This window comes from Cnephaeus nilssonii (genome assembly GCF_951640355.1).
Source record: "Cnephaeus nilssonii genome assembly, chromosome: 12".
NCBI classification, from domain to species: Eukaryota; Metazoa; Chordata; class Mammalia; order Chiroptera; family Vespertilionidae; genus Cnephaeus; species Cnephaeus nilssonii.
The window spans coordinates 72866060-72883341 of NC_137083.1; the positions used below are offsets into that span (position 1 = coordinate 72866060).

General features: G+C 36.0%; 1 protein-coding gene across 3 annotated transcripts in view; it reads left to right on the forward strand.

Moving 5' to 3' along the window:
* The window catches only part of TFEC (transcription factor EC), a 90750-nt gene that overhangs the window by 67937 nt on the left and 5531 nt on the right, over window positions 1-17282 (forward strand). For all 3 annotated transcript variants that reach the window (XR_013814325.1, XR_013814326.1, XM_079786731.1), the window contains exons 3-6: window positions 2476-2590; window positions 4723-4779; window positions 8343-8418; window positions 15983-16130. Coding sequence is in view for 1 of the 3 variants with exons in the window: in XM_079786731.1 (XP_079642857.1) it covers window positions 2476-2590; window positions 4723-4779; window positions 8343-8418; window positions 15983-16130 (396 nt within the window). In the remaining 2 variants the exon portion in view is untranslated. The remainder of the gene's footprint in view (window positions 1-2475; window positions 2591-4722; window positions 4780-8342; window positions 8419-15982; window positions 16131-17282) is intronic.

The window sequence follows — 17282 nt, forward strand, 5'->3', positions numbered from 1 at the left end:
CAGATTCATTTTTTTTTTGCATTTACCTGTCCAATTTATCAACATCATTTATTGAAGAGACTGTCTTGACTCCATTGTATGATCTTGCCTCCTTTGTCAAATATTAATCTCTAATAATAAGAGTGCAATATGCTAATTAGACCAGACATCCTTCCGGACAACCTTCCAGACGATGAGGCTGAGAGGGAAGCCTGGGTCCCAGGTGCCTGCCGGCAGCCGGAGGGAAACCGGTGCTGGCAACTGGGGGAAGGAAGGCCTACTCTTGCACGAATTTTGTCTCTAGTTGACTTATAAAGGCCATGGGTTGATTTCTGGGTTCTCTATTTTGTTGCTTTGGTCTGTATGCCTCTTCTTGTCCCAGAACCAAGCTGTTTTGATTACAGTTGCTTTGTATCATAATACCTCTAACTTTGTTCTTCTTTCTCAAGATCACTGATACTATTCAGCATCTTTTTGGTTACACATAAGTTTTTGGAATATTTGTTCTAGATCTGTGAAATATGCCATTGGTATTTTAATGGGAATTGCATTGAATCTATAGATTGCTTTGAGTAATATGGACATTTTAATGATGTTAATTCTTCCAATCCATGTACATGGTATATGCTTCCACTTGTTTGCATCTTCCTCAGTTTCTTCCTTCAGTGTCCTATAGTTTTCTGAGTACAGGTCTTTTACCCATTGGTTAAGTTTATTCCTAGGTATGTTATTTATTTGTTGTTATTGCAATGGAAATGGAATAGTTATTCAGCTGGCATGGCTCAGGGGTTGAGCATCGACGTATGCCAGGAGGTCACAGTTTGATTCCCAGTCAGGGCACATGCCCAGATTGTGGGCTTGATCTCCAGTGTGGGGCATGCTGGAGTCAGCTGGTCAATGATTCTTTCTCATTATTGATGTTAATATATCTCTCTCCCTCTCCCTTATTCTCTGAAATCAATAATAAAAACATATTTAAAAAATTTTAAAAAAGAAATGGGATTGTTTTCTTATTATTTTTTCCTGTGAGTTTATTATTGGTGTATAAAAATGCCACCCTTTCTGGATATTAATTTTGTATTCTGCTACTTTGCTGAATTCATTTATTAGATCTAGTAGTTTTTGGTGAAGTATTATGGTTTTCAGTATCATGCCAACTGCCAAAAATGACAGTTTTACTCCCTCCTTTCTCATTTGGATGACTTTTATTTTTTCTTCTTGTCCGATCATTGTGGCCAGAAATTCCAACACTGTGCTGAATGAGAGTGTTGAAAGTAGACATTTCTGTCTTGTTCCTGATTTTAAGGGAAACAATTTTAGCTTTTGCCCATTAAGTATGATATTGACTATAGGTTTTTGATACATGAGAAGATGCTAGGTATGCTTTCAATATGTAAATATCAATTGAATCTATCTGATCCAGTGTGTTGTTTAAGCTCACTATTCTTGATTTTTTGTCTGGAAGATTTATTCAGTTTTTATATTGGAATGTTAAAGTCCCCAATTATGACACTATTGCTGCCAATCTCTCCCTTGAAGTTCACCAAGAGTTTCTTTTTAAAAAATATTTAGGTGTTCCTATATTTGATGCATATATGTTTTCAAGGTTTATTTCCTCATATTGCATAGATCCCTTTAGTATTATGTAGTGACCTTTTTTCTCTTTTATGGTCTTTGTTTTGAATTCTATTTTGTTAGATGTAAGTATTGCTATACCAGGATTTTTGTTTGTTTATTTCCATTTGCATGAAATATTTTTTTCTATCCCTTCACTTTCAGTCTGGGTGAAGATTTTTCTTCTGAGGTGGGTCTCTTGTAGATAGCATATATATAGTCATGTTTTCTTACCCATTCAGCTACCCTATATCTTTTGATTGGAGCATTTCTTCCATTTACATTTAAGGTTATTATTTACAAGAGGCCCAGTGCACGAAATTCATGCACTCCTGGGGGGTTGTCCCTCAGCCCAGATTGTGAGAGAGCGCAGGCCAGGCCGAAGGACCCCATCAGTGCATGATCAGGGACGGGGAGGGACACGGGAGGTTGGCCAGCTGGGGAGGGATCATAGGAGGGCTCCAGGATATGCCTGGCCCATCTTGCTCAGTCCCAATCGGCCAGACCCCAGCAGCAAGCTAACCTATCAGTAGGAGCGTCTTCCCTCTGGTGGTCAGTTCATGTCATAGACACTGGTGGACAGGTCTACTGTCTGCCCCCTGGTGGTCAGTGCACGTCATAGCAAGCGATTAAGCAGCCTTAGCATATCATTAGCATATTACACTTTGATTGGTTGAATGCCCAACTGGATGACTGGACACTTAGCATATTAGGATTTTACTATATAGGATAGGTACTTAAAAGTCAATTCATACTCACTATTATTTAAAATTAAAATATGTGCTATAAAGTATTTTCAAATAGCAAATTTAAAATACACAACTAAATATACCAATGTCCACAGAAGTTTTAATTGACCATTTCTTTCTTTTTTCTCTAAAGTTATCTGGAAATATTTTGGATGTGTATAGTGGTGAGCAGGGAATTTCATCAGTTAATATGGGCCTTACAAATGCTTCCTGTTCCAGGAGTTTATCAATGAAAAAAGAAATTACAGGTAATGTTTTTATAGTTTTATCCTTTTGTAGTCAACTATATAAGAAAGATATAACATATATTACCAAGCTAAATAAAAATTTAAAAGTTTTTAACAAATTTGTCAGTTAAAATGGGGGACATTTAGAGAGTATAACTTACAGTTCAATAAATGTAAATATAAAGGTCTTTATGTAATATAGGCTCATTTTGATATTAAATAGATGCAATTTGTTAACATGGTTGAAAAATAATAGATTAATAGATTGGGGAAAAATAGTACTTTTGTATGTAGACTTTGATATAAAATAAGCAGTTAGATTTTGTATTTTAGCTTGTTTTATGAATTTCACAATAGACTCACATTTAATTTTCTCAAGTGGATAAAAACACCTCTATTTTAAATAATTTTTTTCAAAATTGTTACAGTTCAAAGGCATTATAGGACCATTGTCATGTCCCTTCAGTATAGAGATGAGAAAACCAATGGTTAGAAGAGTTATTTTCCTAAAATCATTCAGCTGAGTAGAGGAAGAAATGGATCAAATAAGGGTTCCTTGACTTACATGTCCAGTATTAGTCCCTCCATATGTGGAATCTAATTAACAAAATAGATCCAGAAACATAGAAGCATGGAACAGAGTGTCGAATCTCAGAGGAAAGCGGGGGAGGGTGGATGGGAAGAGATCAACCAAAGAACTTGTATGCTTATATGCATAACCCATGGACACAGTCAATAGGGTGGTGAAGGCCTGAGGCAGGGGCGGGCTAGAAGAGGTCAGTGGGGGGAAAAAGGGGACACATGTAATACTTTCAACAATAAAGATTAAAAAAAGAATAAAATAAAATTCAGTTGACATTTCTGTAATACATTTTATTTTTTAGTTTGGAGCCCAAACATTGTTCTTTAATAATTTTTACACAGTTAATATTAACATTTTTAGTAAATATAATATGTCCATTCTGGTAGCCTAATCAATAACTCACAAATATCTATGCATTCAAATAAATTAAGCTAAATTAATGACTATAGTTTGAAATGAACACATTTAAATAAATGTATTACTTAGTTTAAAAACTAGAATAATTCAAGGAACACTGTATTAATTATCTATTGCTATGTAACAAATTATCCCCAAACATAATAGTTTGAAATAATAAACAAACACTTATGATCTCAGACAATCTCTGTGGGTACAGAAATCCAGGGATGGCTTAGGAAATTGATTCTAACTGAGTGTTTCTCATAAGGCCATAGTCAAGATGTTTGCTGAAGACAGACGTTTGACACTAGATTGGCTGGTAGATGTGTTCCCAGGGTGGTTTGCTCACAGGTCTTGAAAATTAGTGCTGCTTGTTGGCAAGTGATCTTGATCTTTTACAATGTGGAGTTCCATAGGGCTGCTCAAATGTCATCATGACATGACAAGTGGTGATCCAAGACACAGCAAATTGGTAGCTGAAAATGTCTTTTATGACCTAGTCTTGGTAGCCACATGTCATTTTCACACTATTCTATTGGTTTCACTGGTCATCCCTATTAACACGAGAGGGAATTACCAAGTCTGCAAATATCATGAATGAGAATCATTGTGGGCTATGTTGGAGGTTTTCACAAACGCTCACAACCACATAGCATATAAAGCGTCATTTATTGCAAGTGTGGAATTGTTTGATAGTAATATATAAAAAATGTACTTAGTTCCACAACTTAGGTTGTAGAAATCATAATTATTTATGAAAATGTATGTTGTAGAAATTTAGGTTGGAAAAATGTTGAATAGTCTTAAAGTTCTGGAAATAATAATGATTGAGCAGTTTAATATTTGCTGTGCATTATACCTCTTTTAATCATCTCAATATTATACCAGTTTTGAAGATGAAGAGCCTGAGACACGGAGAATTTAGATAATAGATTACATGGCTACTAAACAGAGGGCCAGAATACAAATTCAGGTTTAACTACTCAAAGTCTAATGAGTTTGCCATTGCCTCCTACTAAGAGTACTGTGCTTAATTTTTTAAATATCTGCATACAAATATACCATTTGAAGCAAGTAATATTATATGTTTACCTACTATTCCTGAATTATGTTGATTAAAGGGGTATGAAGTAGAACTAAGAATTGTTTTAACTATCTTCCTTTTGATCAGAAACTGATACTCGAGCTTTGGCAAAAGAGAGACAAAAAAAGGACAACCACAACCTCAGTGAGTATATTTTCCTTTTTTTTTCTTTTCAAAAAAAAATTAAGTAATGCAAGAGGAAATGCATGGAGACAAAATGTGTATAGTCATTCATTGTCACTCCATAAGTATTTTGAGGTCATATGACAAAAAATTAATAGTACATGCTCATACTTGAGCTCTTTGGGGAAACTTAAATGATGTGGACTCTCAGAAAAGCTATACTCTTTACAAAGTGAAACATCTCAAATTCTCTCCTTGGTCACTCTAGCTCAAGAAGGCTGCGTGTGAAGGAGCATTTAGTTACATGGGAACTCTGTTGTGACTCAAAGGTTTAAAAAGTTAAAAGTGACTTAGAAAGCATACACCATTTAAATAACAAGAAACATAACTCCAGGTTCTTATCTTCCTGTCAATTTTCTCTTTCCTTCCTAATGATAGGTTATTTGAAAGGTATTGCTTATGTTGCTGAATTCCACCTGTCCAAAAAAAATGTCTCGGGTGCCTTCCTAGGGGTCCAGTTTAACTCTGGTAACAGGTCCCATGAGATGAAGAAATACAAGCAAATGAAGCAGCGTAGCCACAATGCTGAGCTAGACAGCGTTTGGTCATGTTTCAAGTGCTTAACTGTCTCACCTGAGCTTGACCAATTGAGTGTGAAGTCTTTTTGTTCTGGGACCCCAATCACAAAATGAGAAAAGAATAAAATAAAAATAATAAATCCTCTAGAACAAACCAGGGATTTCATCACATGTGATTATCTGGAATGGATTCTGCACAAACCTGAATCTGTTTGTTCCTATGCACCTGCCTATGTCACAGAGTACTCAGTTTGCTGACTATGTGACTGAGGAATGGACTGGCAGGAGGTTATAACAGTCCTTAGGATAGGTGTGGTGAGGGGAGTTATCTGATTCTGATAGCTCCTAGTGGCAGAGCAGATACACTTTGGTCCAGATTATGAGACAGGTAGAACGTGAGTAAGGAGAGCTAATTATTGATACAAATAATTAATACATTAAGGAACCATGGGCTTCTGTCTTAGGTTTAGCCTGCTAATCATTACCCTCCTTGCTTTTTTCTTCACTCTTATGTCTACAGCTTAAACAACTGGCCATTTAATATAAAGTATGATAGGTGCCTGGTATGTCCATTAGTGAAGTATTTTCTAATCTGGTTTTCCTTACTGATTAACCTTGCTTTTTGGAGATATCAGAGTTAAAACATCAATTCACAATTTAAATATGATAAATCTAGGACCACTCCTAAAATTTGTGAAGATTGTGTCAGGAAGACAGAAATCCCACCTACCAGGTGCCTTAGTATTTAAAAGCTAGAAATGCTAAAAAAAACCACAACCAAAAAATCTTTTCCATCCATCCTGAGGATTAGAAAGCCAGGTGTGAATTCAAAATTCTCAGATCCTCAGAGTTCTGAATGGGAATGTTAGGGCAGGGAGATGTCAGCCCATCTCACCTGTGTCGTCACCCCATATTCCATTCTTACATCACCAATGGCCTCAGGCACGAGTGTGAACACCTCATCCAATACACTGAAGCTCCATGCAAATCTCTGCAAACAACTGCCCCTTGTCCACATCTTGGGCCTAGGGGTGAGCACACTGATGCCACAGTGGCCCCTCAGGAAGAGGGACCAGAAAGGGGCCTGCCCAGGCTCTGGCAGTGGGCCCACGGCATTTGCAAAGTCCTCAGTGGTGTAGCTTAGAAGGGGTTCACTCGGCTCTGTGGCTGCCTTGCTCAGTGGAGGGGTGTGATGAGAAAAGGTAAAAGTGGTTCCTCTTAGTGTGGAGTCCCAGATAAGGGCCCCTTTGGCCTGGAATCCTCGATCTAAGGACAGGAATGACCAAACATATCAAAAACATTGTGAAGAGTGAAACCAGACATGGCATGAAATAACCTAGACATTTTTTAAAACTTGACTCTTAAAAGTAGCTACTACTGATATGAAAACATTGAGAAATCAAAGATCTCATTATAATTAGCCATTAAACATGTATTGAGCACAGTCTAAATTGAGTAGAAACCATTGATATTCTATATACAGTGCATTTAAATAATAGATTTTGGAGAAATATTATAGAACTAATCTCTCCCCCCCTTATTCTGATATAAAATTGGGAACATCCTTCATAGCTGTTATTCATTTCATGTTTAAAATTCTTTTTTATAATATAGGAGTGAGTATGTGTGAATATAGAATTATTAATAAATTCTCACTGTGAAATATATATGTATTTCTACCAGTTTCAACTTTGTTTATTTTCTTTTCAGTTTTATGTTTTTAATGTCGTGTCATTGTTTTTTGAATCACATGTACAGGAAAATAATATTGATAAAGAGGGAAAATAAACTCTCTGCAGAATCAGTTATATTCTAATTTCAGAGGAATTTTAATGTATTTTTTTCTGAAAGTCAAATCCATTCATGGCAAATTGCTTTGTAGTCTAGGTTCACCAAGACAATTGATCGTATTTCATGACTTTCCTTGTTTCTGGTAGCAGATCTTAATTTTCAAACATGTATTGTTTAAGTATTTTCCAATATTTTTAATATATGATTTTCTTTTTCTTCATGATATTTTTCTGTTTTCAATTCCCTGTACCAAATGATAAGACTATTCTATACTCTATGTTGACCTGCTCTTAGAGGAGGTCAACATAGGAAACTACATATTTGTCTATCTGACATTTATTGAACATTTATTAGATGCACTAAATTTCCATTAGTAAAGAATTCATAGACATTCAAACAGAGAAAACAGTCTTTGAATAAGAACCCATATCAGTAGTTCTCAAAGTGTGGGCCCTAGACAAACAGCATAACCCAGAAGCTTGTTATAAATGCCAGTTCAGGGGCCCCAACCATGGCCTACTAAAATCAGAATCCTACATGTGGGGTACAAATCTATTTTAACAATACTTCCAGGTATGTCTGATACACATCAAAGTTTGAAAATCACTACTCTATATATTATTGAGAAAATTTAAATTAGGAAAATATATTAACAGTTTAATCAACATATATTTATTTAGCTCCTCCTATATGCCAAGCACTCTGGGGTTATAAAAATGAGAAAGAAATTGTCTCTGCCCTCAAGGAGATTATAGTCGAGTTGGGCACACACAGCTACTATGTGCCAAACTTTGTGTTAGGCTGGGAAGTATATAAGAAGAGTTAAGTATGGCACAGACATCAAAATATTATAATGCTTTGGACTGACAAATGCATATGTGTGAAATAATTATATATATATATATATATATATATATATATATATACACACATATACATATATATATATATTTCAGTATGAGTAAATATTATAGCATTTCAAGGAATGAAAAACATGTTTTGGGGAGGACATATTTTTAAAGCATTGTGTATAATAGAAATATAATTCTAATATTGTTATTTTCACTTTCAGAATAAAATATATTTAAATTTTTATTTTATTTCTGAGAAATATTCTTTTAACTAAATGGTTTTTAAAAATTATTAAGAAAGTTTACAGCTATTCAAAAGTGAATTGTATTTTAATGAGAATAATAAATAATTTTGTTTTAATAGTTGAAAGAAGAAGACGGTATAATATTAATTACAGAATCAAGGAACTTGGCACTCTTATTCCAAAGACTAATGACCCGTGAGTTCAACAATCATTTCTATAATAATGTTATGGTTTTACTACCCCCCAAAATGGGTGGGAAGGGAGAGGGTAGAGGAGGACTAATGACTAGGAAATTAAGCAGCTTATGGTAAAGATTAGGCTACTTCTGGTCTCATTTTAAAATATCTATTCAAGGCCAATTGTCATTAAGCATCAAGGTTGTTACTAACAGTTGTCCTTTTGAGCTATAAAAAATAAGTAAATTAGTCTCCTCAGATTATGTGTGACACCAGTATTGACAAATTTAATGGTAACATCAGGTGCTGCCCATGATACTGACTGCTATCTATACTCAATTTAGAGTTATAACAACTTTTCCAATGTAAGATTTATGTGTACATGAAAATTGCATTGTTGGATTTTCAGAGGTTCCAAGTTTCTAGAGACATGCAAGAAAAAAAATAGAATCCTAATATCTAAAAACCTAGGGTCTGTAACGACCAACCGAAGGCTCAACCGAACACCAGAAGTAAGTCCTGCAGTCAGTGCTGGGTTGCCGTGATGACCCAGCACTGATTGCTGCCACTGTGGGCATGGCAACCCAGCACTGACTGCTGAGGGGGCTGCGGATCAGGCCTGGAGAGAGAGGCAGGGTCTGATCCGCAGCCTTCATGCAAGCTGTTGATCAGCCATTGCCTCTCTCTTTCTCTCCAGGCCTCCGTAGGGGTTGCCCCGCCTCTCTGATCAGGTCCAGAGATAGGCCTGGAGAGGCTGACTGGCATAGAAACTGACCAATCAGAACCTAATCTGGGTGAACTGCAAAGGCAGAATCTAAGGTGGGGGCTGAGGAGGGGTTTTAAGGGCAACAGCTGTTTGGTGTAAGGTGTATGAAAGCAGTTCAATTTATTAATGACCGGTTTGGCAGTATAGTGCATATGGCTGGCTATCAGTCCAGATATAGGGATTATGTATTTTTGTCAGCCAAGAGCATCTCCTCTTGATGAAAAAGGCTCCCCGCCCCCATTTAAGCAATCCTATCTTATATAATCTATCTATACTACTAAAAGGGTAATATGCCAAGTAGACCGGGTCGACTGGCCATCTTCCAGATGTCCGACTTCCTTCCGGACAAAGCCATGGTGGTGGGGGCTGAGGAAGAGGCCATTAGGGGTGAGATCAGGCCAGCAGGGGAGGGCAGTTGGGGGTGAGATCAGAGCGGCAGGGGAGGGCCATCAGGGGAGGGCAGTTAAGGGTGATCAGGCAGGCAGTGGCAGTTAGGGTGATCAGGCTGGCAGGGGAGGGCTGTTGGGGGCGAGATCAGGCCGGCAGGGGAGGGCAGTTAGGGGTGATCAGGCAGGCAGAGGCAGTTGGGGGCGAGACCAGGCTGGCAAGGGAGAGCAGTTGGGGGTGAGATCAGGTCTGCAGGGGAGGGCAGTTAGGAGCGATCAGGCAGGCAGGCAGGTGAGCAGTTAGGAGTTAGCGGTCTCAGATTGCGATAGGGATGTCCGATTGCCGGTTTAGGCCCGATCCCACAGGGATCTCATCTCCCAAGGGGTCCCCCATTGGAGAGGGTGCAGGCTGGGCTGAGGGAACCCCCCCCCACACACACTCTGAACAAATTTCATGCACCGGGCCACTAGTTATATTATAAAAAACATGTTGACTGATGCCAACCACTAATTGATTATCGTATGAAATTTTTAGTCAAGTTTTTGTATTGTACAAAGTCAGTTAAAAAGATGTTTGAGATTTTAAATTTCAACAAATAGTTGATTAAAGTATCAATTTAGAATGGTGAATGTTTTTCCCAAAACATAAAAACATGATCTGTAGCATCAATAATGACTTGAAAAATCTTTCATTCAAACTGAGAACTGGCCTCTCCAAATGCTGGCAATTACCTATAATTCAGGAACAATGATGTTTGATAAAGTGATATTTGTAAAATTTGGAAATACTTTTTCTCTATATCCAAAATGTGCCAGTTCATTAAGACAATTCAATAATTTGTGACAAAAGGAATGCAATATTTATGCTCATGGGCATCTGGAATACTATAGCAGAAAGAGCACTGGAGATGGAGACTCTGAAGAGTTCAGCCTTAGTCTTAGGCCCTACTAATAACTCTTCAAGAGTCTAAGCACCCAGCTCTTCCTGTTAGTAGGAAGATTAAACATTTTCCTGATAGAAATTTTTAACACTTAAAATATAAGTGCACATTTGTTTACCAATCATTTTATGTAAGTCCAAGGCCTTTTTATTTGAATATGTGTTTTAATTTTTATTTCCTTCAGAAACTGTACTAAAATGCATAGTATAATTTATTTTTACTTAATTATTATTTAAAAATATTTTTATTGATTTCAGAGAGGAAGGGAGAGGAAGGGAGAGACAGAAACATCAATGATGAGAGAGAATCATTGATCTGGTTGGTGCCTCCTGCACGCTCCCCACTGGGGATCAAGCCTGCAACCCAGGCATGTGCTGTTGACCAGAATCAAACCAGGGACCCTTCAGTTGGCAGGCCATGCTCTATGCACTGAGCCAAACTGGCTAGGGCCATAGTATATTTTTAACTTATTTAAAATAAAACAAAAACTTAGAAAACACAAACATAGATGGATTTTAAAAATGTTTATACCTTAATAATTAGTGACGTTGAGCATTTTTTCATATGTCTCTTGGCCATTTGTATGTCCTCTTTAGAAAAGTGTCTATTAAGGTTTTCTGCTCATTTTTCAAAATTTATTTGTTTGTCTTCCTTTTGTTGAGTTATATGAGTACTTTATATATTTTGGAAATTAACCCCTTATCAGAGGATTAACAAAAAAATATTTTTTTAAAAATACTTTAAAACTTGGATCATGAAATCAATCAAATGAGACAGATCCAGCATTTTTAAACAAAGAAGGAAGAATGGCATTGAAACTATCAAAAGTATTACATATTGCACCTAAGGAGGATAGTAATAACTCGTGAAACACATCGTAATTTTATGCACTGTATCAATTTAGAAAACATATTTCTTACGGCAGATGCTTTTGAAAAAGTGGGAAAGCCACAGATTTGCAGAAAGATTATTGAATTGAATGAAGAGACCTGGGGCTCATCTTCTAAACACCATGTGCTCTTGGGCAAATAGCAGGAACTGTGAAGTACTTGACCTCTGAGGACCATTTCAGCTCATGATTAGAAAAAACTTATGGGTTGGCTTAAGAAATCAAGGCTGAAAATCTAAAGACATTTTCTAATCTGTAAAGTTTCCATTTCTATGTGTCAAATACATTCATAAATTTTTATATATTTGTTAAGTCAAAATAGTAAGGTCAGAAATAGAAATAATGCAGTGAACAGCTGTAGTTAAGATATATGGGTTGAAAAAATTAAATAAAAAAACAACAATGAGGGGATGACAATCTTCTGACCATTGGTAAAAAATAAACCCAAATGAAACTAACAAACACAAAAAATGAAGAGCTTCTACAGATGTGTGATTGTGGACTACTTTATATGTGCTTTTTATGAATCATATTTACAAAAAAGTCATATTAGACAGCAATCCTGAGAAAGAAGAACAAAGTTGGAGTGATCACAATACCAGATATCAAGCTATATTAGCAAGCTACGATTCTCAAAACTGCCTGGTACTGGCACAAGAACAGACACATAGACCAGTGGAAAAGAACAAAGTACCCAGAAATTGACCCAAGCCACTATGCTCAATTAATATTTGACAAAGGAAGCAAGAGAATACAATGGAGTCAAGACAGTCTCTTCAATAAATGGTGATGGGAAATCTGGTCAGATACATGCAAAAAAATGAAACTAGATCAACAACTTATACCATACACAAAAACAAACTCAAAATGGCTAAAGGACTTAAATGTAAGATGGGAAACCATAAAAATCCTACAAGACTCGTTAGGCAGTGAAATAGCAGACATATGTCATAGCAATATCTTTACACACACAGATCCAAGGGCCAGACAGACTAAGGAGAAAATAAACAAATGGGACTACATCAAAATAAAATGCTTCTGCACAGCAAAAGAAACCATCAACAAAACAATAAGAAAGCCCACTGCATGGGAGAACATATTTGCCAATGCTATTTCAGATAAGGGTTTAATCTCCAAAATTTACAGGGAACTCATACAACTTAACAAAAGGAAGATAAATGATCCAATCAAAAAATGGGCAAAGGACCTAAGTAGACACTTTTCAAAAGAGGACATACAGAAGGCCGAAAGACATATGAAAACATGCTCAAAGTCACTAATCATCCGAGAGATGCAAATGAAAACAACAATGAGGTACCATCTTACACTTGTCAGAATGGCTATCATCAACAAATCAACACATCAGCAAATGACAAGTCTTGGCGAGAATGTGGAGAAAAAGGAACCCTCGTGCACTGCTGGTGGGAATGCAAATTGGTGCAGCCACTGTGGAAGACAGTATGGAGTTTCCTTAAAAAGTTAAAAATGGAACTCCCATTTGACCCAGTAATCCCACTTCTAGGACTATATCCCAAGAAACCAGAAACACCAATCAGAAAGTATATATGCTCCCCTATGTTCATAGCAGCACAATTTACAATAGTTAAGATTTGGAAACAGCCTAAGTGCCCATCAGCAGATGAGTGGATTAGAAAACTATGGTACATCTACACAATGGAATACTACACCACTTTAAAAAAGAAGGAACTTTTACCATTTGCAGCGGCATGGATGGAACTGGAGAACATTATGCTAAGTGAAATAAGCCAGTCGGAGAAAGATAAATATCACATCATCTCACTCATATGTGGAATATAATGAACAACATAATTTGATGAACAAAAATAGATACAGAGACAAATGGCAGGGGAGGTGGGGGGTTAGAGAGCAACCAAAGGACTTGTATGCATGCATATTAGCATAACCAATGGACACAGACACTGGGGCAGTGGGGGCTTGCCTGGGAATGGTTGGGGGGTCAATTGGGGAAAAAGGAGACATATGTAAAACTTAAGATAATAAAAAAAAGAAAAACTTCAGATGCAAAAAATAGTCATATTAGTAAAAATAGAAAATATTATCAAAACATAAATTATTCTATTGATACCATAAAAATTTTTTTTCTACCTTTTAATTTGAAAAACTGGTTATAGTGGTTGTTTTTTTTTACTACATTGTTTTCTTTTTCTCTACACTCATAACATTCTCCTGCTTTTATATATTAACTAGAGGCCAGGTGCACAGATTCGTGCACTGGTGGGGTCCCTTGCACTTGGGGGATGTCAGACTGCCAGTTTCATCCTGATCCCTGCAGGCCAGGCTGAGGGATCCCACTGTTGCAAGAATCCATGCACCAGGCCTCTAGTATGCATATAAGATCTTTGGTTAACCTCTTCCTTCCCTTCCCTCTGAGATTCATCAGTCTGTTCTATGTTTCCATGACTGTGTATTGAGTGTCTGCCCCCTGGTGGTCAGTGTGCATCACAGCTACCGGTCAAATGGTCAAAAGGTCGCTTAGGCTTTTATATATATAGATAGTAATTGAGGTAGTACATGAAACCTAATAAGCCTTTTTAAGTGTTCATCTAAGCAAAAAAAAATCAAATCTGTCATGCTGACCAATTTTTTTAATGTTTTAATGTTTTGAAGTGGATATGCAAATGACAACAGATTGTGCATTTTCAATAGTTCTGCCTGGCCATACTTCTGCTTCAATGTATGCACTTCTGTTACCTGCTTTTAATGCATTCAAGTTCCTCAAAAGTCTTAAGTTCTTTAAAGAAAATTATTTTGTAGAAAATGAAAAATTAGTATCAACATTCATTCCTTAGGCACACCTTTACATGTGTTGGTGTTACTGTCATATAAGATGTTTTTCATGCCTGGCTTCTTGAAGTTGTCTTGTGAGAGAGGTACACATCTCATTAATAACTTTGGAAAACTTAAAATATATTAAGAAGAAACCTCATGTTTAAAATGGCTTTAAAATAGAGTAAAGTTTTTAGAATTGAGTACAAATTACATCATGTAGAAATTTAAGGAAGACCCATTGAGTGGTCTCTACCACCATTTGGAAAATTTATTTTAGATCTAAATAAACTGTGCTTTCAACTTCAAACTTAGCTAGGTTATCTTTTTTATCTTAGTTCCTCTGTCTAAGTTTGTTCCTCCCCTGAGAATAAATGAAAGAAAATTAGGGCCACAAGGCTTCCTATTGCTTAGAGTTTTAATTCACTACACTTTTCAGATACAAATACTTCCTTGGTTTAATGACAAAAGTAGCTGCTTTTTCCCTGCCTTCGCACCACCGGATAAGCCACTTGTGAGAGAAATGAGACCAACAGCTATTAAAGCCCTAGAGAACTGACAAAGCATTTTTAAACTTGAGATAGACACTGAGTAGTTTGCGCATTTCAATAGAAGAAGGCTCCTCCAGTCCCTAGTAAACATGTGCACCTGGTGGGTAGAAAAATACAGCTCCCTTTAATTTGTTGAAATTAATGGAAATGTCATCTAACATGAACTTCCAATGATTCATATACAAGCCAGATTTTTTCTTAAAGTCTATTTCCCCACTTCTGATCACTTAGTAAATATATATTGAGCTCAAGGTATTTTACTAAGGTCCGGTAAACTAAAAATATATGCAGTGTAATAACTTTTTAAAATTTCCCTACATGCTTACTTTATGCTGTATTTAAAACACCTCATGACTCTAAATTGAAAATTCATCAAGGTTTCCCAAAAGCTTGGGTTGATTTTTAGCACTTAGTTTGGCCTCATTCTCCTCAAATATTATTAACTCTCAGATAATATTAAATTTACTGATGTGTGTTTTCAGATATTAAAATCAGTAGCTTGTTCTGTGATTTCAGATTTATCATCCTCCTATTTCATAAATAGGTTTAAATAAATTTTGTTCTATGCTATAGCCTGAAAGTTATCTGATAATGTTTAATGTATTTACTTGTATGAAACTTATTTAAAAATAAGTATCCAGCTTTTAAAAAAAGCATCGATACTTTTGTGCAGAAAACATTGCTTAATAATTCTAGAAAGTTTTGCTGTATTGCATAAAACGATGTTGCCAAATTCTGATTTGTTTCACAATCACTCAGGATCACCATTCAGGAGGGACCTTTTCCTTTTTTTTTTCTTAGAAGCATAAAGGCAACCTTATTAGAAAGTAGGTACATTTGAAACGATCTTTAAAAATTTAGGCTTAAGTCCTCAATAATGTACATTTCCTAGTTCATTAATGCAGAAATACCACACATAGATTTTAATCTCGGAGTTAATAATAAAAGCAATTTTCACTAAAAATATAAAAACTGTAATGGTAGAATCATGATATTGCATTTAGCTCTCCCACAAAAAGTCACTTTATTACTTTCCTTTGACACTTATTTTCATTCTGGGATTAATTTTACTATATAAGGGCTCCTTAACTATTCTATTAAAATTTCTATTCAGAAGCAATAATATCTAAGAGTGAATAATAGTCATGTAAATCATTATTTCACATTAATGTAAAAGATTTTTAAGTTCTTATGAATTCTGCTGACACGCACAATTGTGAAAAGGTTATCTCTGTTCTACAGTGATATGCGCTGGAACAAAGGAACCATTCTAAAAGCATCAGTGGAGTACATCAAGTGGCTACAAAAAGAACAACAGAGAGCGCGGGAATTAGAGCACAGACAGAAGAAATTGGAGCAGGCTAACCGGCGGCTTCTACTCAGGATTCAGGTTGTTATAAGAATGTTGCCACGAACCACGCAGCTTAACTATGACTGACTTGTCATCGTTTTTATTCATTGGTCTCATTTATTTTTTCTTATTAATAATTATTTTTTCCTCTGGAGGGTAACTGTTGTCTTTTAGAAGTTCATGCATTGGGTTGTTTCAGTTAGTTAGGTTTTGATTAGAAATCTAGGGTTGAGAAGACTTTAAGAAAATAGAATGAATGACAACTAATTGCAAAATGCAGAAAATAGAATGAATTTTATAAATGCAAATGATATTATTTCAGCCAATAATAATAATGAACTAGAACATTTGCTTCTCTACATAATACTGGACATTCTATTCTTCCTTCCCCCTTTTACTTCTTTAGTAACACTGCTATGGATTCTATTGCCTCAAGCCATATTGTGCAGGTTTTCTATTGTCACTCCTCTTCTGTTCATGTGACACAAAATATTAAAGTATGGGTTTTTATAACTCTCAAGTTGTTGTTTTTTAATGAGTATGCTTATAGCCAGGTAAACCATTTACTTTCTTTCCATGGAACTGTAATATAGTGAGAAATTAATCTGGAAAAATAAATGGAATCCCTAGAGGATTTTGCTCAGTGGTTAGAGCATCAGCCCACGAACTGAAGGGTCATGGGTTTGATTCTGGTCAAGGCCACATACCTCGGTTGCAGGCTCGATCCCCGGCCTGGTCAGGGTATGTGTGAGAGACAACCAATTGATGTCTCTCACATCTATATTTCTCTGTCTCTGTCTCTCCCCCTCCCTCTCCACTCTCTCTAAAAATCAATGGAAAAATATCCTCGGGTAATGACTAACAAAATAAAAAAAAGGAAGCTTTTCTACTCACTTTAAATGTAGTCTGAGTCACTAAGGGACCATAGTGTATTCCCTTATAGAACAAGGGGAGGGCAATTTTAAAAAAATCTGCATATTTTTGAGGGTTATTTTTTTAGTCAATAGAAATATAGCAGATTCTATTATTTGCAAAAAATGTTTATAATTTATATTTCTCTTAATTTTGAATACTTATTAATATTTTGGTTCTATTATTTATTCTGTAGAGTTAAGTCCACTTTCTTTTTTTAAAAAATATATATTTTTATTGATTTAAGAGAGGAAGGGAGATAGGGAGAGATAGAAACAT